This window comes from Tachyglossus aculeatus, chromosome 21, assembly GCF_015852505.1.
Source record: "Tachyglossus aculeatus isolate mTacAcu1 chromosome 21, mTacAcu1.pri, whole genome shotgun sequence".
NCBI lineage: Eukaryota > Metazoa > Chordata > Mammalia > Monotremata > Tachyglossidae > Tachyglossus > Tachyglossus aculeatus.
In genome coordinates this window covers 10,239,086-10,264,934 of record NC_052086.1, presented here as the reverse complement: position 1 = coordinate 10,264,934, position 25,849 = coordinate 10,239,086, and the positions used below count along the sequence as shown (strand labels likewise).

Genomic DNA, 25,849 nt, shown 5'->3' with positions numbered 1-25,849 from the left:
GGCCGCGCGCGCGCCTGCGCGCGAGGCATGGCGCCCGGGCCGGGCCCGGCGGGCCCCCTGAGGGCCGGTCCGTCGCTCGCCGTCTTGCTCGTCGTCCTGCTCGGCTTGGGGCCCCGCGGTGAGCGTCGCCTCCTCCTGGCCGACCCCTGGGCCTCGCAGCCATCCTCAGACACCCCCCCCCCACGGCTGACCTCTGACCCCGGTGTCCCCCCCCCCCCCCCACATGTCCCTTGGCCATCCTCGAAATCCCACAGCTGCCCCCGGGGTTCCTACCCGGCATCCTCCGGGGCCCCATAGTCCTCTGCGGCTCCTCATGGCAGCCCCCCCCCCCCCGAGCCCCCACAGTCACCCCTGTACCCCACCCGGCCTCCCCCGTGCCCCACAGTCACCTTGGCGTCCCCACCCGGCCTCCCCCAGACCTCCACAGTCACCTCACTGTCCCCACCCGGCCTCCCCCAGATCCCTCAGCCTCTCCTGTGCCCCCCAGTCACCCTCACTGTCCCCACCCTGCCCCCCCCCGACCCCAGTCACCCCTGTACCCCACCCGGCCTCCCCCAGACCCCTCAGCCTCCCCTGTGCCCCACAGTCACCTTGGTGTCCCCACCCGGCCTCCCCCAGACCTCCACAGTCACCTCACTGTCCCCACCCGGCCTCCCCCAGACCCCTCAGCCTCTCCTGTGCCCCACAGTCACCCCACTGTCCCCACCCGGCCTCCCCCGGACCCCACTATCACCCCTGATATCCCACGGCTACCCCAGATCTTCACAGCTGCCCCCATGTCCCAATCTTGCCCCAGTTTTGTCCCCCACAGCCTTCTCCGTGCTCCACAGTCCCCCTGATGTCCCCATCCGGCCTCTCCCACACCCCTCAGCCTCCCCCGTGCCCCACAGTCACACTGGTGTCCCCACCCGGCCTTCCCCAGACCCCCCCCAGTCACCCTGGTGTCTCCACCCGGCCTCCCCCAGACCCTTCAGGCTTTCCCGTGACCCCAGTCACACTGGTGTCCTCCCCCAGACCCCCAGAGTCACTCTGGTGTCCCCACCCGGCCTCCCCCAGGCCCCCACAGTCCCCCCGGTGTCCCCACCCGGCCTCCCCCAGACCCCTCAGTCGCCCCTGCTTCCCCACAGCCACCCATGGACCCCACAGCCGTTCCCAGTGTCCCCACCTGGCCACTCTGTGACCCCACATTTACCTCCCCACCATCCCGCAGCCGCCCCCCGGACCCCCACAACTGCCTTCGGTGTCCCTACCAGGCCGCCCCCGACAGGCACCCTCACTGTCCCACAGCTGTCCTTGGATCCCCAAAGTTACCTCCGCTGTCCCATGGCCACCCTGGACCCCCCCCCAGTCACCTCCACTGTCCCTTGGCTGCCCCCAGTTTATGACTCTGTCTCCCCCTCCCCGACCCCCCAGGGCCCCTCCCCACCGGCGCTGGCAAGATGAAGGTGGTAGAAGAGCCGAACACTTTTGGGTAAGGGGCTTTCCAAACCTGGGGTCCCCGGTCCCCCCAGGCTGCCGGCTGTCAGGGGGGCCCTGGGATGGGGGGTCGGGGGGAAAGAGGGCAGGGAACACTCTCTGCTGACCAGGGTGTGTTTTGGTGACAGAATAAACAACCCTTTCATGCCCCAGACCAACCGGCTGCAGCCCAAGAGGGATCCCTCGGCGGTGACAGGTGCGTCCCGGCCCCCGGACATTGGGGATGGGTGAGGGAGCCCAGCCCCCATTCAAATATATTTATTGAGCACTTACTGTGTGCAGAACACACTTAAGAGAGTACAGTGGAACAATAAACAGACAAATTCCCTACCGCAGTCTAGAGGGAATTTTTATTTGGTGCTTTTGTTACCAGAGTGCCTTACATTACTTATTTTTATTGATACCCCACAACAATCCTGAGAGATAGGGTTCAACCACTTGTCTGTTATGTGGCCTCGAGTAAGTCGCTTAACTTCTCTGAGCTTCAGTTACTCCATCTGTAAAATGGGGATGAAGACTGAGCCCTATGCAAGGTGGGCACTATGTCCAACCAACCCTGTTTGTATCCATCCCAGTGCATAGTACAGTGCCTGGCACATAGTAAGCACTTAACAAATACCGTCTTTCTTATCATAGGTATTATCTCCAATTTACAGCTGGGGAAACTGAGGCATGGGGAGGTCAAGTGGTTTGCCCAAGGCCACACAGGAGAAGTTGGCAGAGCAGGGACTAGAACCCGGGACCGCTGTGTGCTGAGCACTGTATTAAGCGCTTGGGAGAGTACGGTATAAGCAGTATAACAGACACATTCCGTGCCCACAAACGAGCTCACAGTCGAGAGCCATTTAAAATAAATTACTGGTAAGGGAAATAATAGATTATAAGACTGTCGATATAAGTGCTGTGGGGCTGGTGAGGGTATCAGAGTACTTAAGGGCTGCATAGTGAATGTAGAGGGGAGGAAAGATGGGGAAATGAGGGCGATTTCAGGGAAGGCTTCTTGGGGGAGATGGGATTTTAGGAGGAATTTGAAGGTGGGGAGAGTGGAGGAGGTCTGTCAGATATGAAAGGGGAGGGGGGGTTCATTCATCCGTACTTATTGAGCGCTTACTGTGCGCAGGAAACTTGTACTAAGCACTTGGGAGAGTACAGTGCAACAGTATATGGTCACATTCCCTGCCCACAGTGAGCTTACAGTCTGTGGGGGAGAGACAGACATCAATACAAGTAAATAAAATTACAGATATGGACATAACCGCTGCGGGGTTAGGAGAGGGGAAGAACAAAGGGATAAATAAAATTACATATTTGTACGGAAGTGCTGTGGGTCTGGGAGGTGGAAAGCCGACTGAGGGCTTTAAAGCTGACGGTAAGAAGGTTGTTGGTTGCGGAGGGAGATGGGCAGGCACCGGAGGACGTGGGCGAGAGGTCGGCGGCGAGATAGACGAGATGGAGGTACAGTGAGTAGGTTGGCGTTAGAGGAGCGAAGTGTGCGGGCTGGGCCATAGAGTCAAGAAGCAAGAAGAATTGGATAGAGAACAGGCCTGGGAATCAGAAGGACCTGGCTTCTAATCCCGGCTCCACCTCAGCTGCTTTATGACCTTGGGTAAGTCACTTCTCTGAGCCTCCGGTACCTCATCTGTAAAGCGGGGTTTAAGAATGTGAGCCCCATGTGGGACCTGATTACCTTGTATCTATCCCAGCTCTTAGTACATAGTAAGTGCTCAACAAATACCTTTGCGGGGGGAAAAGAAATGGTGGGGCCGGGATTAGAACCAGGTCCTTCAGACATCCAGGCCCGGGCTCTATCCACTAGGCCACGCTGCTTCTCGCTTGCAACCGGGGCTCCATCCCTTTGCTCTGTTACTCCACCCCCAGCCCTACTGCAGTCCTGTCCCTTTCTACTCTGCCGTTTCCCCACTGTCTCCCCGGCTAGTCTGTAATCTCCTCGTGGGCAGGTAACCTGTCTACCAATTCTGTTCTCCTGGAATCTCCCAAGTGCTTAGTACAGTGCCCTGCGCATAATGAGTGCTCAGTAAATACCACTGATCTCTAGACTATGAGCTCATGGGCAGGGAATGTGCCTGTTTATTGTTATAGGGTACTCTCCCCAGTGCTTAGTACAATGCTGTGCACACAGTAGATTCTCAATAAATATAAATGTATTCTCCCTTTCTGTGTCCCCTAGGGCCGGCCCATCTCTTCAGACTCGCAGGAAAGTGCTTCAGCCTTGTGGAGTCCACGTAAGAGGCTACGAGGAGTCTGGGAGTGGGGTGTGTGTGTCTGTTTTGTACGGGATGGGAGGGTGACGGCACGAGTCTCCACAGGTACAAATACGAGTTCTGCCCATTCCACAACGTCACCCAGCACGAGCAGACTTTTCGCTGGAACGCCTACAGCGGGATTCTGGGGTGAGACGGGGATCCCCCTTCCTCCCAGGGGGGTTAGGGTTGCCGCCCCTCGCCCTTCTCCACGGGGGAAGAAGCCCGGTGCGGACGGTCGCCTCAGCCTGGCTTCCTTCGCCCTCCGTTTCCTGTGGGGTGGGCTGGGTGGGGAAGGACGCGCCCTTGGGATGAGCCGAGGTCGGGTTTGGAGTGTGGGGGCATTTTTACCCACCGTGGCCAGAACGTGGAGAAAGCTGCCCCCCCCCCGCCCCATTTTAGCCCCCCTGGCACTCGGGAACGGGGTAGCGTCTGGGGCAGCGACATGGCTCCCTGCCACCTCCGGTGATGCTCTAGGCTCCGGGCAGATGGCCGCCCCGCTGCCCTTCGGCCACTCCAGCGCCACGGCCGGCTGGCAGCGAGGGAGTTGGCGGGAACAGAGTCCGGCTCTGCCCCTTTGCAGGATCTGGCACGAGTGGGAGATCGCCAACAACACGTTCACGGGCATGTGGATGAGAGACGGCGACTCCTGCGCCAGCAGGAACCGGCAGACCAAGGTCTCCCTGCCCCCTCAGAGTCGGAAACGGCTCCGGGGAGCCACCGGGGCCTGGCGGGAGTCCCAGATTCCAATCCCAGTCCCGCTCGGCTTCCTCTTCTCCTCCGCTCCCCTCCCTCGCTCTTTCCGCCGTCTGACCTGACCGTGCTCCCCCCTCCCCGCCCCCGGCAACCCCCAGGTGGACCTTGCTTGTGGAAAGAGCCACCGCCTGGCTCAGGTGTCGGAGCCCAGCACGTGCGTATACTCCCTCACCTTCGAGACGCCGCTGGTCTGCCACCCCCACGCCCTGCTGGGTAGGTCAGGGGGCCAGGGACGGGGCGGGCCCGGTCGGGAGGGTCCGGTCTGCGGCTCCAGGCCCCATTAAGGAGTCACCCCCCGCCCTGCCCTCCGGGCTTTGTCCGTCCAGTTTACCCGACCCTGCCGTGGGCCCTGCAACACCGGTGGGACGAGGCCGAGCAGGCGCTGGTGGACGAGCTGATCACACCCCAGGTGAGGCCCACCGGAGGCTGCCAGGGCAGGGGATCGGGGGCCGGCAGAAGGCCGGTGGCCCGACGGTCTGCCTGCTCCTGACTGGGCTGGCGGGAGGCCTTCCAGAGCTTCTGGTCGTTAGAGCGGCCACCTCGCTGAGGGGAGGGATCTGGCACAACACGTACCCTCGTCCTTGCCCAGGGCCATGAAAAGGTGCTGAGGGCCATCTTTGAGGATGCAGGCTATCTAAGAGCCCCTGAGGAGAGCATCGCCTGGACCGGAGCTGGAGGCGGCGGGGAGCCTGGGTTTGAGAACCTGGAGCAGTGCAGTAAGGTAGGAGCAGACCCCCCACCCCATCATCATCAGTGGTATTTATTGGGCACCTACTGTGAGCCTCATGTGGGACAGGGACTGTGTCCGCCCTGATTAACTTGTACCAGAATCTGTCTACTCACTGTTCTGTTGTACTCTCCCAAGCGCTTAGCACAGTCCTGCACACAGTAAGCGCTCAGTAAATACGACTGAATGAATGCCTGAAACTACCCCTTCTTCAAATGCCGTCAAGTCGTTTCCGACCCATAGTGACTCCCTGGATACTCTCCTCTTCAGGCATTAAGTAGTTAGGGTATGTGTATCCGTTGAGATTCTTTGGTAAAGATGCAGAAGTGATCTATCACCTTCCGCCTTCTGCACAGTAGAAACCTGAGTCTCTGTCGTTGTCTCTGATCAACATTTTGATAATAATAATGATGTTGGTATTTGTTAAGCGCTGTTCTAAGCGCTGGGGTAGATCCAAGGTGGTCTGGTTGTCCCGCATGGGGCTCACAGTCTTCATCCCCATTTTACAGATGAGGTCACTGAAGCACAGAGAAGTTGTGACTTGTCCAGGGTCACCCAGTAGACAAGTGGCAGAGTGGGGATTAGAACCCACGACCTCTGACTCTCAAGCCCGGGCTTTTTCCACTAAGCAGCGCTGCTTTGATCACTTGCTCATCCGCCTCTGACAGTTTCCCATGCTGCTGCTGCCCAGCACAGGTGAATCGACTTGGTCTCCCTACCCCAGCGGTTATTATTGGTTAGCCTCAACCCGTGGTATTTATTGAGCGTTTCCCAAGTGCACTGCACTGCACTATAGGCTTGGCAGAGTTCAGTTCAACAGAGTGGGTAGACAGATTCCCTGCCCGCGGTGAGCTTCCAGCCGCCCAGGGGGAGAAGGCCGATAATAAAAAGAAATCGTCGTCTCCTCTAGGAATACAGAGAGGCGTCCAAGGAGCTGAAGAGGCTGAGAGCGCTGCTGGGACAACATGGCATCCCCTACGCCCAGGCCCAGGGTAAGTGTACTTGTGAATTGTACTTTCTGAGCTCTTAGTCCAGTGCCTGGCCTATGGTAAGCGCCTAACAAATACCATGATTAATTATTATTATTACGTTCCTGCCTCCCTCATCCCCATCCCACAGGGGGGAGGTGGTTGTGGGGGTCCGGCCTGCGCCCCCCAGCCGCTTCTCTCCCTTTTCCGCTCAGCCTCGCCAAGCAGCCACAGGCCAACTCTCGGCCCCCGGCACCCCCTTCCCCGCTCCCCACCTCGGGAACGGCCGGAGCCCACCGCACCGACCCCCCGAACGCCAACACTACAGCGGGACCGCCCTCCCGCCCGGCCCAAGAACGACACCCCGTAAAGATTCAAAATTTTAATGCCCATACGGATAATAAAAATAATTCCATGGATTTTGTAAACCGTTGCATAAGTGCTAGAGTGTAAAAAAATTTAACCAACGTTAACCATTTTAAACAATTCACTACGAGTAGGATGATTACGCCTTTATAAATACTACCCTCTGGGCCACGGATACTCCCGACCAGAAGGACGTTCTCGTCTTAGACGCTCAGACCTCGCTAGCGGCTTCCGTAAGTTAAATCCGAAGGAATAGTTCCGTGTTGGATTTTGGTCTCGGGCCGACCACGGTAACGCAACTCTATCGTGACAGAGATCGTATCGCTATTCACGTCGGAAACACAGTGAAGGACAAACGGGCAACCGAAATGACGGAGGGGAAGAGCCCCCGGCCCGCGGACGGTGCCCAAGGATGTTCCGTATGAGGAAAGGAGCCCAGCGCCGGCTCTTCCCGACTCCCCGTGGGGACACGTCTTTGGTCGCTCGCTCGCTCGCTCACGTTCCCGGCTGCAAGGAGCACGCAACAGGCACACAAGGAAAGACGTCAAGGGTCGGGTCTGGATGCGCCAAGGTCTCCCCCGTGCCCCACAGTCATGCTGGTATCCCTACCCGGCCTCCCCCAGACCCCCACAGTCCCCCCGGTGTCCCCACCCAGCCTCCCCCCAGATCCCCACAGTCACGCTGGTGTCCCCACCCGTCCTTCCCCGTGCCCCACAGTCGCCCCGGTGTCCCCACCTGGCCTCCCCCAGACCTCCACAGTCACCTTGGTGTCTCCACCTGGCATCCCCCAGACCACTCAGTCCCCCCTGCTGCCCCATAGCCACCCTTGGACCCCCACAGCTGTTCCCAATGTCCCCACCTGGCCACTCTGTGACCCCACTTTTACCACCCCCCCGATCCCGCAGCCACCCCCCGACCCCCACAACTGACTTCGGTGTCCCTACCTGGCCGCCCCCTGCACCCCACAGTCACCCTTACTGTCCCAGGACCCCCACAGTCACCTCCACTGTCCCTTGGCTGCCCCTGACTGCTTGGTTTCTCCACCCAGCTTCTCCACCCCTTCTCCCCAAGCCCCCTTCCAGTGGGCCTTGTTTCACTCAATCTATCTGTCAACGGTATGGATCGAGCACCTATGATAATAATAATGATAGTGGCATTTATTAAGCGCTTACTCCCCATTTTCCAGACGAGGTCACTGAGGCCCAGAGAAGTTAAGCGGCTTACCCAAAGTCACACAGCTGACAATTGGTGGAGCTGGGATTCGAACCCATGACCTCCGACTCCAAAGCCCGTGCTCTTTCCGCTGAACCACGCTGCTTCTCCATGGATGGAAAGGAGATGGGGAGGCAGCGCTCCATAACTCTGCTGAGCGCTCACCGAGGGAAGAAGTGAAGCAGAAAGGGAGTCCCGGGGCCTCCAGGAGTTTACAGACTCGACTGGAGATGATTTCTATTCATGCCCGTCTTCCCCTCTGAGCTGTAAGCTTGTTGCGGGCAGGGGACGTGTCCATTTATTATTCTATCGGACTCTTCCGAGCGCTCAGTACATTCATTCATTCAGTCGTATTTATTGAGCGCTTACTGTGTGCAGAGCACTGTATTAAGTACTTGGGAATTACAAGTCGGCAACATATAGAGACGGTCCCTACCCAACAACGGGCTCACGGTACAGTGCTCCACACACAGCAAGCCCTCAGATACTATTGACTGAATGAACAAATGACAGTTAGCTCCTAGAGGGCGGGGATCTGGTCTCCTGAGCGCTTAGTCTAGTGCTCTGCACTCAGTAATAATAATAATGGTATTTGTTAAGCGCTTACTATGTGCAAAGCACTGTTCTAAGCACCAGGGGGATACAAGGTTATCAGGTTGTCCCACGTGGGGCTCACAGTCTTCATCCCCATTTTACAGATGAGGAAGCTGAGGCACAGAGAAGTTAAGTGACTTGCCCAAAGTCACACAGCTGACAATTGAACCCATGACCTCTGACTCCAAAGCCCGGGCTCTTTCCACTGAGCCACGCTGCAGTAGGTGCTCAAACAACCCTGATTAATGGGGAAAACAGATGAGAGGAGTTATTTGAGAAGCAGCACGGCCTAGTAGAAAGAGTCCGGGAGTCAGAAGAGCCAGGTTCTAATCGCCGCTCTGCTGGCTGTTTGCTGGGCGACCTTGGGCAAGTCGCTTCACTTCTCTGGGCCTCGTTCCCTCATCTGGAAAATGAAGATTGACTGTGAGCCTTGGGCGGGACGGGGACTGTGTCCAACCTGAGTAGCTTGCCTCTACCCCGGTGCTTAGAACAGTGTTTGGCATACGGTAAGTGTTTAACGAACACTGTAAAAAAAAATAGAGTGGGAGAAAGGACCAGCATTGGGCAATGGTATTAGGATGCAGTCGCCCAATTGTATTTACTGAGCGCTTATTAAGTGCAGAGCACTGTACTAAGCGAGAGTCCAATAGAACATATTCCCTGCTCCCCAATAGGTGATTGACTGAATCATGATGATGGTATTAAGCGCTTACTATGTGCCAAGCACTGTTCTAAGCACCGGGATAGATACAGGGTGATCAGGTTGTTCCACATGGGGCCCACTGTCTTCATCCCCATTTTCCAGATGAGGGAACTGAGGCCCAGAGAATCGAAGTGACTGGCCCAAAGTCACACAGCTGACAAGTGGAGGGGTGGGATTTGAACCCACGACCTCTGGCTCCCAAGCCCGGGCTTTTTCTGCTGAGCCCCGCTGCTTCAACTCCATCTACAGAGGGAACCTTGGCGACGGTGGGGGCTGACGGACGAGACGACCCTCGACCTCACCATCCACTGAGGATTTATTGAGCGCCCACCTGCAGGAGCTGACCATTCATTTATTCATTCAATCGTATGTATTGAGCGCTTACTGTGTGCAGAGCACTGTATTAAGTGCTTGGAAAGTACAAGTTATTCTATTACTCTATTTTACTTGTACATATTTATTCTACTTATTTTGTTAATGTTTTGTTTTGTTCTCTGTCTCCCCCTTCTAGACTGTGAGCCCACCGTTGGGTCGGGACCGTCTCTCTATGTTGCCAGCTTGTACTTCCCAAGAGCTTAGTCCAGTGCTCTGCACACAGTGAGCGCTCAATACATACGATTGAATGAATGGATGAATACAAGTTGGAAACATAGAGAGACGGTCCCTACCCAACAGCGGGTTCACAGTCTAGAAGGGGGTGGACAGAAACAAAACATATTAACAAAATAAAATAAGTAATAATAATAAATAATGGCATTTGTTAAGCGCTTACTATGTGCAAAGCACTGTTCTAAGAATAAATATGTACAAGTAAAATAGAGTAATATGTACATATATTCAGGTGTGTGGAGGGGAAGGAGGTAAGGTGGAGGGGGCTCAGTCTGGGAAGGCCTCCTGGAGGAGGTGAGGAAGAGTTTGGACCATTTGGAAGAGTTCAGGAGCGTTGTCGGGCGAAGCTGTGCGGCCAAAGGGAAAGGTCCCGGGTTCCAATCCTGACTCCGCCACTCGTCTGCCGCGTGGTCTCGGGCCGGGCCCTTCACTTATCAGTTCCTCCGGCGGGGGGGCGTCTAGCGCGCGGCTCGTCCCCAGCGGGCGCTCAGTAAAGCCGTATATGTATATATGGTTGTACATATTAATTACTCTATTTTACTTGTACATATCTATACTATTTATTTTATTTTGTTGGTATGTTTGGTTTTGTTCTCCGTCTCCCCCTTTTAGACTGTGAGCCCACCGTTGGGTAGGGACTGTCTCCATGTGTTGCCAATTTGTACTTCCCAAGCGCCTAGTACAGTGCTCTGCACACAGTAAGCGCTCCATAAATACGATTGATGATGCTGATGGGCGGGGACGCGCGCGCGGGCGCGCGCGCTGCGCGAAGTGCTCGGGACCAGCCGCGCCCCCTGGCGGGCAAGGGAGGCTGTGCGCGACGCCGGCAGCACGGCTCCGCGCGCGTGCGCCGAGGAGGCCACGCCCACCGCGAGTGACGGCGAGACCGCGGTCCAACGCGCAGGCGCCGACGAGGCCACGCCCACTGGGCACGAGACACTGGGGACACGCCCCCTACGTGCTTGGTGTCGAGGCCCCGCCCCTCCCCGTGCTCTCCCTCCCTCTCTCCTCCTCCTCCTCCTCCTCCTCCTCCTCCTCCTCCTCCTCCTCCTCCTCCTCCTCCTCCTCCTCCTCCTCCTCCTCCTCCTCCTCCCCCTCCTCCTCCTCCTCCTCCTCCTCCACCTCCACCCCATGATCTGCCTCGTCCTCACCATCTTTGCCAACATCTTCCCCGCCGGTCAGTCACCGACCCCTGACCCCTGCTCTCTGGGGGGGGAGGGCCTGACCCTTGACCCCTGACCCTTGGGGGTCCGGTGTGTGTGTGTAGGCGGGAGCGGGCCGAAGGAGCGCACGTTCCTGGCCATCAAGCCGGACGGCTTCCAGCGCCGCCTGGTCGGGGACATCCTCCGGCGCTTCGAGAACAAAGGCTTCAAGCTCGTCGGACTCAAGCTGATGCAGGTCAGGCCGGGGGGCGGCCCGGGGGAGGCGGCCGGACGGGGCGTGGGCCTCCTCCTCCTCCTCCTCGTGGTGGTGGTGGTCAGGGGGTCTCCGCCGGCGGTTCCCCCGGGGCAACCCCAGGGGCTCCCGGCCCCCATCCCCATTTCGCAGACGGCCGGGCCCCGGCCGCTAGGCCCCGTTGACCCGGAGCCGACCCTGGAGGGACCCCCCCACTCACCCCCTAACTGGGGGCAGGCAGAGGACAGGCCCCGGGACGGGACAGGGCCGGGTGAAGTGGAGGCAGCGGGAATAAACAAACCAACCCCTCCGCGAGTCGGGGACGGAAACGGTGGCGGAGAGCCGGGGGTATTTCCTGGCTAGGGGAGACGGGGGCACGGCCCAAATTGGTGGGGGTACGGCCCAAATTGGTGGGGGACAAGCCACTGGAGAAGAAACGGTCGAAGAGGGCAGTCTAGGAATTCAAAAACAAAAAAAGTTGGCCTTTGTTAAGCGCTCACCGTGTGCCGAGCACTGTTCTAAGCGCCGGGATGGGTACGAGGTGATCGGGTTGGCCCCCCGTGGGGCTCACAGTCTTCACCCCCATTTCCCGGTTGAGGGTACCGAGGCCCGGAGAAGCGAAGTGACTCGCCCAAAGTCACCCGGCTGGCAAGTGGCGGAGCCCCGGATTAGAACCCGCGACCTCTGACCCCCAAGCCCGGGCTCCTTTCTCTAGGCCAGGCTGCTTCAAGTTAAGAAGGAGAGGGGAGGGTTTGAAGAAGGGTTGCGGGGCCGGGGGATTTAGACAGGGAGGATGGCCGGAGATGACAGAGAGCGAGCGAGCGACCGAGCGAGCGATCGATCGGGAGAGGCAAAGAGGGTGGAGGAGAAGGGGGGCGTTGGAGAGGTGGAGCCGGGGGGGGGGATTTTCCTTCGGCTGTGACTGATGGATGGCAGGCCTCCGAGGACCTGCTGAAGGAACACTACGCCGCCCTGCGGGACCGCCCCTTCTACCACCGCCTCATCCACTACATGAGCTCGGGGCCCGTCGTTGCCATGGCAAGTGCCCTCTTCTGTCTGTCCGCCCGCCCCCTCCCTCCCCCCCACCCCCGGGTGTGACGGGTCGCCCCCCATCCCGCGCAGGTGTGGCAGGGGCCGGACGTGGTCCGCTCGTGCCGGGCGCTCATTGGGGCCACCGACCCTGCCGAATCCCCGCCCGGCACCATCCGAGGGGACTACTCGATTGAAGCGGGCAGGTAAGGACCCCCTCGTCGGCTGCTAGGTGCTCCAGCCGGCGGCCCGGGCCCTCTGGGGGGCGGGGGACCGGCCGGCCGGCCGAACGAGGCACCTCCCCGCCGGCCCGTTCCCTTTCAGGAACCTGATCCACGGCAGCGACTCCGTGGACAGTGCCCGCCGGGAGATCGGCCTGTGGTTCCGGGCGGAGGAGCTGCTGTGCTGGGAGGACAGTGCGGAGCACTGGCTGTACGAGTAGCACGGGCCGGGCCGAGCCCCCGGCCGGTCCCGGCCTGTGGAGGGGAGGGTCCCCTCCCGCCCAGTGCTGTTGTTTCCCTCTCTGGGATCGGGCTGAAGCTAGAGCCCAGGCTGGCGGAGGGAGGAGGGTCACGGGGGTCCGGTCTGGTCTCCGCCGTCACCCCCTCCGGCCGCTTAGTCTGCCGGCACCCGCCACCGGTAGCACGGGCTAAGGCCGACCCGCGTCTTCCCCTCTCCCCCTCCCTCTGGAGCCGAGCATCTCGGCGGGGCGGGGGGAACGGACGGACATGACGGTCCGACGCCGCCGAGGCCCAGCCTCGGGGCTCCCGCCAACCGATCCGGCCCCTTGAGCGCAATAGAAAGGTCCAACGGGAACACCCGCCGCCCAGCACGATGGGCCTTGGCTGTGTTTTGATAATAAAACCGTGGGAAAACCAGTTTTGGCAGGGCTGCTCTTTTCCTCCCGTAACGGGGCCAGCTGCCTCACTCTGCACCCCGGAACATTTTCCAGAGTGGTTCAGGCTTCGTCCGAGGCCCTGGCCAGAGGGGAGGGGAAGGGACGGGAGGGGATGGGCCAGTCCCCTCGGGAGCAGGTGCGGCCACCCAGCCGCTCCGTCCTCGCCCGGGCAGGCTGACCTTCCCACACCCACTCGGGATGGTAACGCATTTATTACGTACAGAACGGGTACATGGTTGTCGCGGGGCCAAACCCCGGGGGGGGGCGGGGTGGTGTGTCTATCCAGCCGGCCCTTTACACCTCACCTCTGCGGCCCTCTGAGCGTACCGGGCAGTGGACGGACGGACGCGTGGGACGGGAAGGACGAGGGACTTTACATACATCACAGTGGAGCGAAGGCAGGGGGGACAGGGGAAAAGGCGATCAGTCTGGGCCCCGGCTGCGCGAGGGGGCGGGGAGGACGGGAAAGCTCGCTCGGGACCACGCGGCGTGTGCTTCTTCCGGGAAAATGGTCGGGGGGGCGGCGGGGGCGGCTGGCCCGGTGGGGGGACGCGGGGAGACGGACAGGGAGCGGCCGGGCCCAGCGGCGGGGCCCATCTCCGGGGCGGGCGGCGGAGGCCGGGGAGCGCTGCCTGGTGCTCCGGGGGCATGGGATGGGCGGGCCAGGAGCCGGGTTGGCCTATAGGGAGTGGCGGGCGGGCGAGTGTGGGGTGGGGGCAGGGAGTTGGCCGCTACCACCGGGCCTGGAGTCTGGGTTAGCTGCCTCCCGGCCTCATTCCTCCAGGACCGCCCCCGGCCCCCGCAGCCCACTGTCACAGGCCCTTGGCCGCTGGGCCCCCCCCCCCCCCCGCCCCCTCCTCCTCGCTGCCCTAGAGGCCGGCAGGCAGCCAGCCAGGCTGAGCCGAGGCACTTGGTAATGGGGGTTTTGGGGGGCGCCCAGGAGGGCCCACCGCTCCAGCCATTTCCGCTGTAAGCGGGGGTGGGGGCTTGCGGCCCATCCCCTCGGCGGCCCCCAGCCCGGGACGGATGGATGGGCCGGGGCTGGGGGGAAGCTGGGAGTTCGGGTCTCTCTCCCCAGCCCCGGCCCCCCCCAGGACCGGTCCAGGCTTCTCTTCCTCTCCCCAGCCTGGGGGCGGATGGAAACTGGGGATCGGCCGGAATCCGGCCCCATCGGGAGAGCCGGGACCAGGCGGGGGCTCGATGGAGGGCCCGGGGGAGGGGGCCGCCCCCCACCGCAGACAACCACGTCGATGGCCGCAGCGGGGAGGACTGATGGGTAAGTTGGGCATTTTAAGGCTAGGGCCCCGGGCTGGCAGGGGCGGGGGGATTTCCACTGAGGGGTGGGGGTGGTGCCGTGCAGGGCATGGCCTGGGCACCAGATGCCCGTACCTGGGGCCGGGGCTGTGAGCCCCCCGCCCCCGGCGCCGCGGGGACAGGCTCTTCCCTTTGCCCCGTGATGGCCCCGGGGGTGGGGGGGTGGGGGGCCTGGTCCCTGCCCCCAGTGGGTGGGAGGGAGAGAGGGAGGGGATTGGTATGTACAACATGTGGCCAGCTGGGCATTCAGGCGGCGGCAGCAGCAGTGGGAGGAGGAGGAGGGAGGGAGGAGAAGGTGAGGAGGGGGCGGAGGGGTGGGGGTGGGGGTCACTCGGGGACATAGGACACCTGCCAGACGATGATGTGGCTCCGCTCGGCTTTGGAGAGCACAGGCTTCACCTGAGCGGCGTCCCCGCCGCCCTCCTCCGTCTCGTCGTCTTCCCCGTCACCTGCCGGGGGGCGCGGAGGGAGGGGGCTCGGTCAGGGAGCCCGGGCCCGCCCGCCAACCCATCCACCCGTTGGCCGGGGGTCGAGGCGGAGGGCCGGGGCCGGGGGCCGGGCCGCACTCACCGATCCGGAAGTCGATGTAGCCTTCGCCACCGCTGAGCACCAGCGCGTTCTTCAGCTTCTGGCCCTCGGTGGTCTCGGTGGCGGAGGCGGCCGAGCCGGGGGTCTCCGAGGGGCTGTCCAGGACGCTCCCGTTGAGGGTGGCGAGGACGTTTCCTGTGAGAACCCGGGGGGTGTTCAGCAGTGGGGGGGCGTGGGCGGGAGGGGGGGCCGGCGGGGCGCGACCGAGGGCTCACCCGGCACAGAGACGAAGAACTTGACGGCGTCACGGTGTCCGTGGAAGCAGAGCTGGGCCTGGGCCATGGAGCAGTAGGGGATGAAGCTGCTGCCGTCGTCCCCGTACACGTGGATGACGCCCCCCGGCCGGCTCCCCTCGCCCGACGTGGGGGACGTCTTGTTGGCTGCGGGGGGACGAGGGGAGAGAAGAGGAGGAGGTTCGGTTCCCGGCCGCCACCGGCGGGGTCGAGGCCGGAGCCCCGGCCCCTGGACGGCCGTACGCCTGACGGTAACGACTATCACGACGACGGTGTCCGGTAGGCGCTCGCCGAGGCCCAGAGAAGCAGTGTGACTTCCCCGAGGTCACACAGCGGACAAGTGGAAGTGGGGTCCTCTGAGGACACTAATGGGGTCACAGGTGAAATGGAGAAGCAGCGTGGCCCGGTGGAAAGAGCCCGGGCTTGGGAGTCGGAGGTCAGGGATTCAAATCCCAGCTCCGCCACTTGTCAGCTGTGTGACTTTGGGCGAGTCACTTCACTTCTCTGGGCCTCGGTTCCCTCATCTGGAAAATGGGGGTGAAGACTGTGAGCCCCCCCGTGGGACAACCTGATCACCTTGTAACCTCTCCAGCGCTTAGAACAGCGCTTTGCACATAGTAAGCACTTAATAAATGCCATTACCATCGTTATCATTAAAAGGGACATTAAGGTGCTTTCTAAAATTGTTTCCGATTTCATAAGTGAATGTGGGGTCATCTGAGGATGCTAATGGGGTCCCAGAGAGTTCATAGGGTCATCTGAGGACACGAGCGGGGTCACGGAGAGTCCGTGGGGTCATCTGAGGTGAAATGGGACATTAAACTGCTCTCTGAAAAATTTCCCAACAAAATAAGTGAAAGTGGGGTCATCCGAGGACACAAATGAGGTCACGGAGAGTTCATGAGGCCATCTGAGGACACGAACGGGGTCACGGAGAGTCCGTGGGGTCATCTGAGGTGAAACGGGGCATTTAACTGCTCTCTGAAAATTTTTCCAATCGAATAAGTGAAAGTGGGGTCGTTTGAGGACACAAATGGGGTCACGGAGAGTTCGTGGGGTCATCTGAGGACACGAATGGGGTCACAGAGAGTTCGTGGGGTTACTTGAGGTCAAATGAGGCATTTAACTGCTCTCTGAAATTTTTTCCAATCGAATAAGTGAAAGTGGGGTCATCTGAGGACACAAATGGGGTCACAGAGAGTTCGTGGGGTCATCCGAGGACACGAACAGGGTCACGGAGAGTTCGTGGGGTTACTTGAGGTCAAATGAGGCATTTAACTGCTCTCTAAAATTTTTTCCAATAGAATAACTGAAAGTGGGGTCATCTGAGGACACAAGCGGGGGGTCACAGAGAGTTCGTGGGGTTACTTGAGGTCAAATGAGGCATTTAACTGCTCTCTGAAATTTTTTCCAATCGAATAAGTGAAAGTGGGGTCATCTGAGGACACGAGCGGGGTCACGGAGAGTTCGTGAGGTTACTTGAGGTCAAATGAGGCATTTAACTGCTCTCTGAAATTTTTTCCAATCGAATAAGTGAAAGTGGGGTCATCTGAGGACACGAGCGGGGTCACGGAGAGTTCGTGAGGTTACTTGAGGTCAAATGAGGCATTTAACTGCTCTCTGAAATTTTTTCCAATCGAATAAGTGAAAGTGGGGTCATCTGAGGACACGAGCGGGGTCACAGAGAGTTCATGGGGTTACTTGAGGTCAAATGAGGGATTTAACTGCTCTCTGAAATTTTTTCCAATCGAATAAGTGAAAGTGGGGTCATCTGAGGACACGAGCGGGGTCACGGAGAGTTCGTGGGGTTACTTGAGGTCAAATGAGGCTCTCTGAAATTTTTTCCAATCCAATAAGTGAAAGTGGGGTCACCTGAGGACATGATCGGGGTCACGGAGAGTTCGTGGGGTTACTTGAGGTCAAATGAGGCTCTCTGAAATTTTTTCCAATCGAATAACTGAAAGTGGGGTCACCTGAGGACACGAGCGGGGTCACGGAGAGTTCGTGAGGTTACTTGAGGTCAAATGAGGCATTTAACTGCTCTCTGAAATTTTTTCCAATCGAATAAGTTAAAGTGGGGTCACCTGAGGACACGAGCGAGGTCACGGAGAGTTCGTGGGGTTACTTGAGGTCAAATGAGGCATTTAACTGCTCTCCGAAATTTTTTCCAATCAAATAAGTGAAAGTGGGGTCATCTGAGGACACGAGCGGGGTCATGGAGAGTTCATGGGGTTACTTGAGGTCAAATGAGGCATTTAACTGCTCTCTGAAATTTTTTCCAATCGAAAAAGTGAAAGTGGGGTCATCTGAGGACACGAGCGGGGTCACAGAGAGTTCATGGGGTTACTTGAGGTCAAATGAGGCATTTAACTGTTCTCTAAAATTTTTTCCAATCGAATAAGTGAAAGTGGGGTCATCTGAGGACACGAGCGGGGTCACGGAGAGTTCGTGGGGTTACTTGAGGTCAAATGAGGCATTTAACTGCTCTCTGAAATTTTTTCCAATCGAATAAGTGAAAGTGGGGTCATCTGAGGACACGAGCGGGGTCACGGAGAGTTCGTGGGGTTACTTGAGGTCAAATGAGGCATTTAACTGCTCTCTGAAATTTTTTCCAATCGAATAAGTTAAAGTGGGGACACCTGAGGACACGAGCGGGGTCACGGAGAGTTCGTGGGGTTACTTGAGGTCAAATGAGGCATTTAACTGCTCTCTGAAATTTTTTCCAATCGAATAAGTGAAAGTGGGGTCATCTGAGGACACGAGCGGGGTCACGGAGAGTTCATGGGGTTACTTGAGGTCAAATGAGGCTCTCTGAAATTTTTTCCAATCGATTAACTGAAAGTGGGGTCACCTGAGGACACGAGCGGGGTCACGGAGAGTTCATGAGGTTACTTGAGGTCAAATGAGGCTCTCTGAAATTTTTTCCAATCGAATAAGTGAAAGTGGGGTCATCTGAGGACACGAGCGGGGTCACGGAGAGTTCATGGGGTTACTTGAGGTCAAATGAGGCATTTAACTGCTTTCTGAAATTTTTTCCAATCGAATAAGTGAAAGTGGGGTCATCTGAGGACACGAGCGGGGTCACGGAGAGTTCGTGGGGTTACTTGAGGTCAAATGAGGCATTTAACTGCTCTCTGAAATTTTTTCCAATCGAATAAGTGAAAGTGGGGTCATCTGAGGACACGAGCGGGGTCACGGAGAGTTCATGGGGTTACCTGAGGTCAAATGAGGCTCTCTGAAATTTTTTCCAATCGATTAACTGAAAGTGGGGTCACCTGAGGACACGAGCGGGGTCACGGAGAGTTCATGAGGTTACTTGAGGTCAAATGAGGCTCTCTGAAATTTTTTCCAATCGAATAAGTGAAAGTGGGGTCATCTGAGGACACGAGCGGGGTCACGGAGAGTTCATGGGGTTACTTGAGGTCAAATGAGGCATTTAACTGCTCTCTGAAATTTTTTCCAATCGAATAACTAAAAGTGGGGTCATCTGAGGACATGAGCGGGGTCACAGAGAGTTCTTGGGGTTACTTGAGGTCAAATGAGGCTCTCTGAAATTTTTTCCAATCGAATAAGTTAAAGTGGGGTCACCTGAGGACACGAGCGAGGTCACAGAGAGTTCGTGGGGTTACTTGAGGTCAAATGAGGCATTTAACTGCTCTCCGAAATTTTTTCCAATCGAATAAGTGAAAGTGGGGTCATCTGAGGACACGAGCGGGGTCATGGAGAGTTCATGGGGTTACTTGAGGTCAAATGAGGCATTTAACTGCTCTCCGAAATTTTTTCCAATTGAAAAAGTGAATGTGGGGTCATCTGAGGACACGAGCGGGGTCACGGAGAGTTCATGGGGTTACTTGAGGTCAAATGAGGCTCTCTGAAATTTTTTCCAATCGATTAACTGAAAGTGGGGTCACCTGAGGACATGAGCGGGGTCACGGAGAGTTCATGAGGTTACTTGAGGTCAAATGAGGCTCTCTGAAATTTTTTCCAATCGAATAAGTGAAAGTGGGGTCATCTGAGGACACGAGCGGGGTCACGGAGAGTTCATGGGGTTACTTGAGGTCAAATGAGGCATTTAACTGCTTTCTGAAATTTTTTCCAATCGAATAAGTGAAAGTGGGGTCATCTGAGGACACGAGCGGGGTCACGGAGAGTTCGTGGGGTTACTTGAGGTCAAATGAGGCATTTAACTGCTCTCTGAAATTTTTTCCAATCGAATAAGTTAAAGTGGGGTCACCTGAGGACACGAGCGGGGTCACGGAGAGTTCGTGGGGTTACTTGAGGTCAAATGAGGCATTTAACTGCTCTCTGAAATTTTTTCCAATCGAATAAGTGAAAGTGGGGTCATCTGAGGACACGAGCGGGGTCACGGAGAGTTCATGGGGTTACTTGAGGTCAAATGAGGCATTTAACTGCTTTCTGAAATTTTTTCCAATCGAATAAGTGAAAGTGGGGTCATCTGAGGACACGAGCGGGGTCACGGAGAGTTCATGGGGTTACTTGAGGTCAAATGAGGCTCTCTGAAATTTTTTCCAATCGAATAAGTGAAAGTGGGGTCACCTGAGGACACGATCGGGGTCACGGAGAGTTCGTGGGGTTACTTGAGGTCAAATGAGGCTCTCTGAAATTTTTTCCAATCGAATAAGTGAAAGTGGGGTCATCTGAGGACACGAGCGGGGTCACGGAGAGTTCATGGGGTTACTTGAGGTCAAATGAGGCATTTAACTGCTCTCTGAAATTTTTTCCAATCGAATAACTAAAAGTGGGGTCATCTGAGGACATGAGCGGGGTCACGGAGAGTTCGTGGGGTTACTTGAGGTCAAATGAGGCTCTCTGAAATTTTTTCCAATCGAATAAGTGAAAGTGGGGTCATCTGAGGACACGAGCGGGGTCACGGAGAGTTCATGGGGTTACTTGAGGTCAAATGAGGCATTTAACTGCTTTCTGAAATTTTTTCCAATCGAATAAGTGAAAGTGGGGTCATCTGAGGACACGAGCGGGGTCACGGAGAGTTCATGGGGTTACTTGAGGTCAAATGAGGCTCTCTGAAATTTTTTCCAATCGAATAAGTGAAAGTGGGGTCACCTGAGGACACGATCGGGGTCACGGAGAGTTCGTGGGGTTACTTGAGGTCAAATGAGGCGCTCTGAAATTTTTTCCAATCGCATAAGTGAAAGTGGGGTCATCTGAGGACACGAGCGGGGTCACGGAGAGTTCGTGGGGTTACTTGAGGTCAAATGAGGCATTTAACTGCTCTCCGAAATTTTTTCCAATCGAATAAGTGAAAGTGGGGTCATCTGAGGACACGAGCGGGGTCATGGAGAGTTCATGGGGTTACTTGAGGTCAAATGAGGCATTTAACTGCTCTCTGAAATTTTTTCCAATCGAAAAAGTGAAAGTGGGGTCATCTGAGGACACGAGCGGGGTCACGGAGAGTTCGTGGGGTTACTTGAGGTCAAATGAGGCATTTAACTGCTCTCTGAAATTTTTTCCAATCGAATAAGTTAAAGTGGGGTCACCTGAGGACACGAGCGGGGTCACGGAGAGTTCATGGGGTTACTTGAGGTCAAATGAGGCTCTCTGAAATTTTTTCCAATCGATTAACTGAAAGTGGGGTCACCTGAGGACACGAGCGGGGTCACGGAGAGTTCATGAGGTTACTTGAGGTCAAATGAGACTCTCTGAAATTTTTTCCAATCGAATAAGTGAAAGTGGGGTTATCTGAGGACAAGAGCGGGGTCACGGAAAGTTCGTGGGGTTACTTGAGGTCAAATGAGGCATTTAACTGCTTTCTGAAATTTTTTCCAATCGAATAAGTGAAAGTGGGGTCATCTGAGGACACGAGCGGGGTCACGGAGAGTTCGTGGGGTTACTTGAGGTCAAATGAGGCATTTAACTGCTCTCTGAAATTTTTTCCAATCGAATATGTTAAAGTGGGGTCACCTGAGGACACGAGCGGGGTCACGGAGAGTTCGTGGGGTTACTTGAGGTCAAATGAGGCTCTCTGAAATTTTTTCCAATCGAATAAGTGAAAGTGGGGTCACCTGAGGACACGATCGGGGTCACGGAGAGTTCGTGGGGTTACTTGAGGTCAAATGAGGCTCTCTGAAATTTTTTCCAATCGAATAAGTGAAAGTGGGGTCATCTGAGGACACGAGCGGGGTCATGGAGAGTTCATGGGGTTACTTGAGGTCAAATGAGGCATTTAACAGCTCTCTGAAATTTTTTCCAATCGAATAACTAAAAGTGGGGTCATCTGAGGACACGAGCGGGGTCACGGAGAGTTCGTGGGGTTACTTGAGGTCAAATGAGGCTCTCTGAAATTTTTTCCAATCGAATAAGTTAAAGTGGGGTCACCTGAGGACACGAGCGAGGTCACGGAGAGTTCGTGGGGTTACTTGAGGTCAAATGAGGCATTTAACTGCTCTCCGAAATTTTTTCCAATCGAATAAGTGAAAGTGGGGTCATCTGAGGACACGAGTGGGGTCATGGAGAGTTCATGGGGTTACTTGAGGTCAAATGAGGCATTTAACTGCGCTCCGAAATTTTTTCCAATCAAATAAGTGAAAGTGGGGTCATCTGAGGACACGAGCGGGGTCATGGAGAGTTCATGGGGTTACTTGAGGTCAAATGAGGCATTTAACTGCTCTATGAAATTTTTTCCAATCGAATAAGTTAAAGTGGGGTCACCTGAGGACACGAGCGAGGTCACGGAGAGTTCGCGGGGTTACTTGAGGTCAAATGAGGCATTTAACTGCTCTCTGAAATTTTTTCCAATCGAATAAGTTAAAGTGGGGTCACCTGAGGACATGAGCGGGGTCACAGGGAGTTCATGAGGTTACTTGAGGTCAAATGAGGCATTTAACTGCTCTCTGAAATTTTTTCCAATCGAAAAAGTGAAAGTGGGGTCATCTGAGGACACGAGCGGGGTCACAGAGAGTTCATGGGGTTACTTGAGGTCAAATGAGGCATTTAACTGCTCTCTAAAATTTTTTCCAATCGAATAAGTGGGGTCATCTGAGGACACGAGCGGGGTCACAGAGAGTTCATGGGGTTACTTGAGGTCAAATGAGGCATTTAACTGCTCTCTAAAATTTTTTCCAATCGAATAAGTGAAAGTGGGGTCATCTGAGGACACGAGCGGGGTCACGGAGAGTTCGTGGGGTTACTTGAGGTCAAATGAGGCATTTAACTGCTCTCTGAAATTTTTTCCAATCGAATTAGTGAAAGTGGGGTCACCTGAGGACACGAGCGGGGTCACGGAGAGTTCATGGGGTTACTTGAGGTCAAATGAGGCATTTAACTGCTTTCTGAAGTTTTTTCCAATCGAGTAAGTGAAAGTGGGGTCATCCGAGGACCTGAGCGGGGTCATGGAGAGTTTGTGGGGTCATCTGAGGACACAAGTGGGGTCACAGAGTTCATTGGGTCATTTGACGTCAAATGGGACATTAAATGGGTTTCTGAAAATTTCCTCAGTTTCAAAAGTCAAAATGGGGTCAACTGAGGACACAAATGGGGTCACAGAGTTCATAGGGTCATCTGAGGACACGAGTGGGGTCACAGAGACTTCCTGGAGTCATTACTCTATTTTACTTGTACATATTTACTATTCCAATTATTTTGTTAATGATGTGCATCTAGCTTCATTTCTATTTATTCTAATAAGAATAATAATAATAACAATAATAATAATAATAAAAATGGCATTTATTAAGCACTTACTGTGCGAAGCACTGTTCTAAGTGCTGGGGAGGTTACAAGGTGATCAAGTTGTCCCATGTAGGACTCACAGTCTTCAACCCCATTTGACAGATGAGGTAACTGAGGCCCAGAGAAGTGAAGTGACTCGCCCAAAGTCACACGGCTGACGACTGGCAGAGACGGGATTTGAACCCGTGACCTCCGACTCCAAAGCCCGCGCTCTTTTCCACTGAGTCACGCTGCTTCTGATGACTTGACACCTGTCCGCATGATTTGTTTCGTCGTCCGTCTCCCCCTTCTAGACTGTGAGCCCGTCCCTGGGTTAGGGGCCGTCTCTACATGTTGCCGACTTGTACTTCCCGAGCACTCAGTACAGTGCTCTGCACACAGTAAGCGCTCAATAAATACGATTGAAGTGGTAGAGCTGGAATGAGACCCCAGGCCCTTCTACCTCTCAGGCCCGGCTCTACCCACTGGGCCGCGCTGCCTGGCCGCTGCCTCCCTCCCTCCCGATGGGCGACTCTGGCTCAGAACCGTGTCCCCGAGGGTCTGTAGGGTGGCAGGACCATGGCCGTCAGGCCCGCCCCCCGACTCCCCACGGCCCGCTTCCGGTCGCCCAGCTCGGTCTCGACGGAGCCGCGGCCGAGGGTCCGGGCCGGAAGCGGAGGGGTCAGCGGGGAAGGGGGAGCCCCCGGACTTACCCCGGAGCCCCAGGAGCTGGCCTCGGTGCAGGACGACGGCTGGCCCGGGCGGCAGGCGGAGAGAAGAAGGAGGTCCATCACTCCAGGTGGTGGAGGCCGCCAAGGCGGGGCCCGAAGCCCAGTTTGCCCCCGGGCGGCCTCCCCACCTCTCGACACCTCAGATCCCAAGATGAACGACCGGCCCCTTCCCGTCCCACCACCAACCCTTCGTTTGACCCGGGGGGCCGTTCACTGAGGGACAGTGGATGTCCAGGCCGGGAGGATGAAGGCTCGGGCCTCCAGCCTCCGCCTCGCCGGTGACCGGCCGTCGGTCAGGGGTGGGGGCGGGACTCAGCCCGGCCCGCAGAGAGCCCGGGAGGTGGTCAGAGAGATGGAGATGACCACGCCGTGGCCAGTGCCCACCCGGAGACGGTTGCCGGCGATCAGCAGGGCCGTGATGTGTACTAACGAGAAGCCCAGTTTGCCGGTGACTGAAGTGGGGGACGGAGGAGCGGGGTCAGGGCGGGGGGCGGGGTGGGGCCCTCCCCCAACCCCCCAGGGTGGCAGTCTCGGCCCCTCACCCAGCATCTTGCTGACGTAGGGTTCGATGTCCACATCCTGCAGGTCCTGGTGCGTGTGGGCGAGGTAGAGGCGCAGTGTGGAGTTCAGCCGGATGGACACCCAGATGCAGTCGCCGATCCAGCCAGCTGGAGCACCTGGCTCTCCCGGTGCAGGTGGGGGTCGAATGACTTCTGCGGGATGAGCCCGGGGTTTCCCAGGGGCTGCCAGGCGGCAGGACCCCCGCGGTTCCACCAGCCCGGGGTGGGGGGACGGAGCACGCGGCCGCGAGCTGGCGGACCCGGGACCCGGTCCCTCCCCACCCCCCCACTCCGGCCTCAGGCCAGTCGCGGCACCTCTCTGGGCCTCGGTTTGCTCCTCTGTAAAATGGGGATAATCCCCCACCACCACCTGGCTCTTAAGAGCCACGTCAAGAGGACAGGGCGCCCCTCCCCACTTGGCACAGTGGGATGAAATGACCGAGGGCTGGGCACATAATAATAATAATGGCATTTGTTAAGCGCTTACTATGTGCAAAGCACTCTGGGGGGATACAAGGTGATCAGGTTGTCCCACGTGGGGCTCACAGTCTTCATCCTCATTTTACAGATGAGGGAACTGAGGCACAGAGAAGTTAAGTGACTTGCCCAAAGGCACACAGCTGATAGTTGGCAGAGTTGTGGTTTGAACCCATGACCTCTGACTCCAAAGCCCGTGCCCTTTCCACTGAGCCAAGCTGCTTCTGCATAATGAGTGGGAGGAGTCTTGCTCAAGGCCAGGGGTTTCCGGGCCAGCACCCCCAATGGACCTCTGGCCCAAGCGGCAGTTTGGGGGGGACGGGAAGGAAGAGACCCCCCCATCCCCCCGTTCCCGCCCCCTCCTCAGAGAGGAAGGGAGGCTCCCTGAAACACCCCACCCCCCCCACCACTCCCCCAAACCTTCCCAATCGCCGCCCCACACACAATGGCAGCACCCTCTAGCCATGCCCCAGCCTGCCCGCCTCCCCCCCAACATCATCAGTGGTATTTATTGGACACCTACTGCGAGCCCCATGTGCGACAGGGACTGTGTCCACTCTGATTAACTTGTACCAGAATATGTCTATTCACTGCTCTGTTGTACTCTCCCAAGTGCTTAGTACAGTCCTGCACACAGTAAGCGCTCAATAAATACAACTGAATGAATGCCTGAAACTACCCCTTCTTCAAATGCCGTCAAGTCGTTTCCGACCCATAGTGACTCCTTGGATACGCTTCAGGTATAAAGTAGTTAGGGTATGTGTATCTGTTGGGTTTCTTTGGTAAAGATGCGGAAGCGATCTATCACTGCCTTCTTCCACACAAGTAATAACTTGAGCCTCTGTCTTTGTCTCTGATCAACATTTTGATAATAATAATAATAATCATGTTGGTATTTGTTAAGCGCGCTTACTATGTGCCAAGCACTGTTCTAAGCGCTGGGGTAGATCCAAGGTGATCGGGTTGTCCCACGTGGGGCTCACAGTCTTCATCCCCATTTGACAGATGAGGTCACTGAGGCCCAGAGAAGTGAAGTGACTCGCCCAAGGTCACCCAGCAGACAAGTGGCAGGGTCGGGATTAGAACCCACGACCTCTGACTCCCAACCCCGGGCTTTTTCCACAAAGCCACGCTGCTTTGATCACTTGCTCATCCGCCTCTGTTTCCCATGCCGCTGCTGCCCAGCACAGGTGACTCAACTTGGTCTCCCTACTCCAGCGTTTAACAAACACCACAAAAATAACCCCCCGGGGTATTACTGGTTAG

The 25,849-nt window shown here is 56.8% G+C and overlaps 3 protein-coding genes across 3 annotated transcripts; 2 read left to right on the top strand and 1 right to left on the bottom strand.

Annotated features, from left to right (window-relative positions):
* The first annotated feature begins 36 nt into the window (after positions 1–36).
* Positions 37–6,619, top strand: GNPTG (N-acetylglucosamine-1-phosphate transferase subunit gamma). Its single transcript, XM_038763151.1, has 11 exons — positions 37–118; positions 1,414–1,471; positions 1,605–1,672; positions 3,665–3,719; positions 3,804–3,887; positions 4,321–4,414; positions 4,592–4,706; positions 4,820–4,902; positions 5,083–5,214; positions 6,131–6,212; positions 6,404–6,619. The coding sequence occupies exons 2-11, from the start codon at positions 1,440–1,442 to the stop codon at positions 6,556–6,558; spliced, it is 900 nt and encodes a 299-aa protein (XP_038619079.1). The 5' UTR covers positions 37–118; positions 1,414–1,439; the 3' UTR covers positions 6,559–6,619.
* Positions 6,620–10,767: 4,148 nt separating this feature from the next.
* Positions 10,768–12,974, top strand: LOC119942274 (nucleoside diphosphate kinase 3-like). Its single transcript, XM_038762972.1, has 5 exons — positions 10,768–10,849; positions 10,940–11,070; positions 12,004–12,105; positions 12,190–12,302; positions 12,421–12,974. The coding sequence occupies exons 1-5, from the start codon at positions 10,804–10,806 to the stop codon at positions 12,536–12,538; spliced, it is 510 nt and encodes a 169-aa protein (XP_038618900.1). The 5' UTR covers positions 10,768–10,803; the 3' UTR covers positions 12,539–12,974.
* Positions 12,975–13,907: 933 nt separating this feature from the next.
* LOC119942044 (C-Jun-amino-terminal kinase-interacting protein 3-like) lies at positions 13,908–25,299 on the bottom strand. Its single transcript, XM_038762701.1, has 6 exons — positions 25,296–25,299; positions 24,089–24,259; positions 23,529–23,567; positions 15,112–15,276; positions 14,879–15,031; positions 13,908–14,757 (listed from the first exon to the last, which is right to left on the bottom strand). Exons 1-6 carry the CDS (start codon positions 25,297–25,299, stop codon positions 14,636–14,638), a joined length of 654 nt encoding a protein of 217 aa, XP_038618629.1. The 3' UTR covers positions 13,908–14,635.
* Between the last annotated feature and the right edge of the window lie 550 nt (positions 25,300–25,849).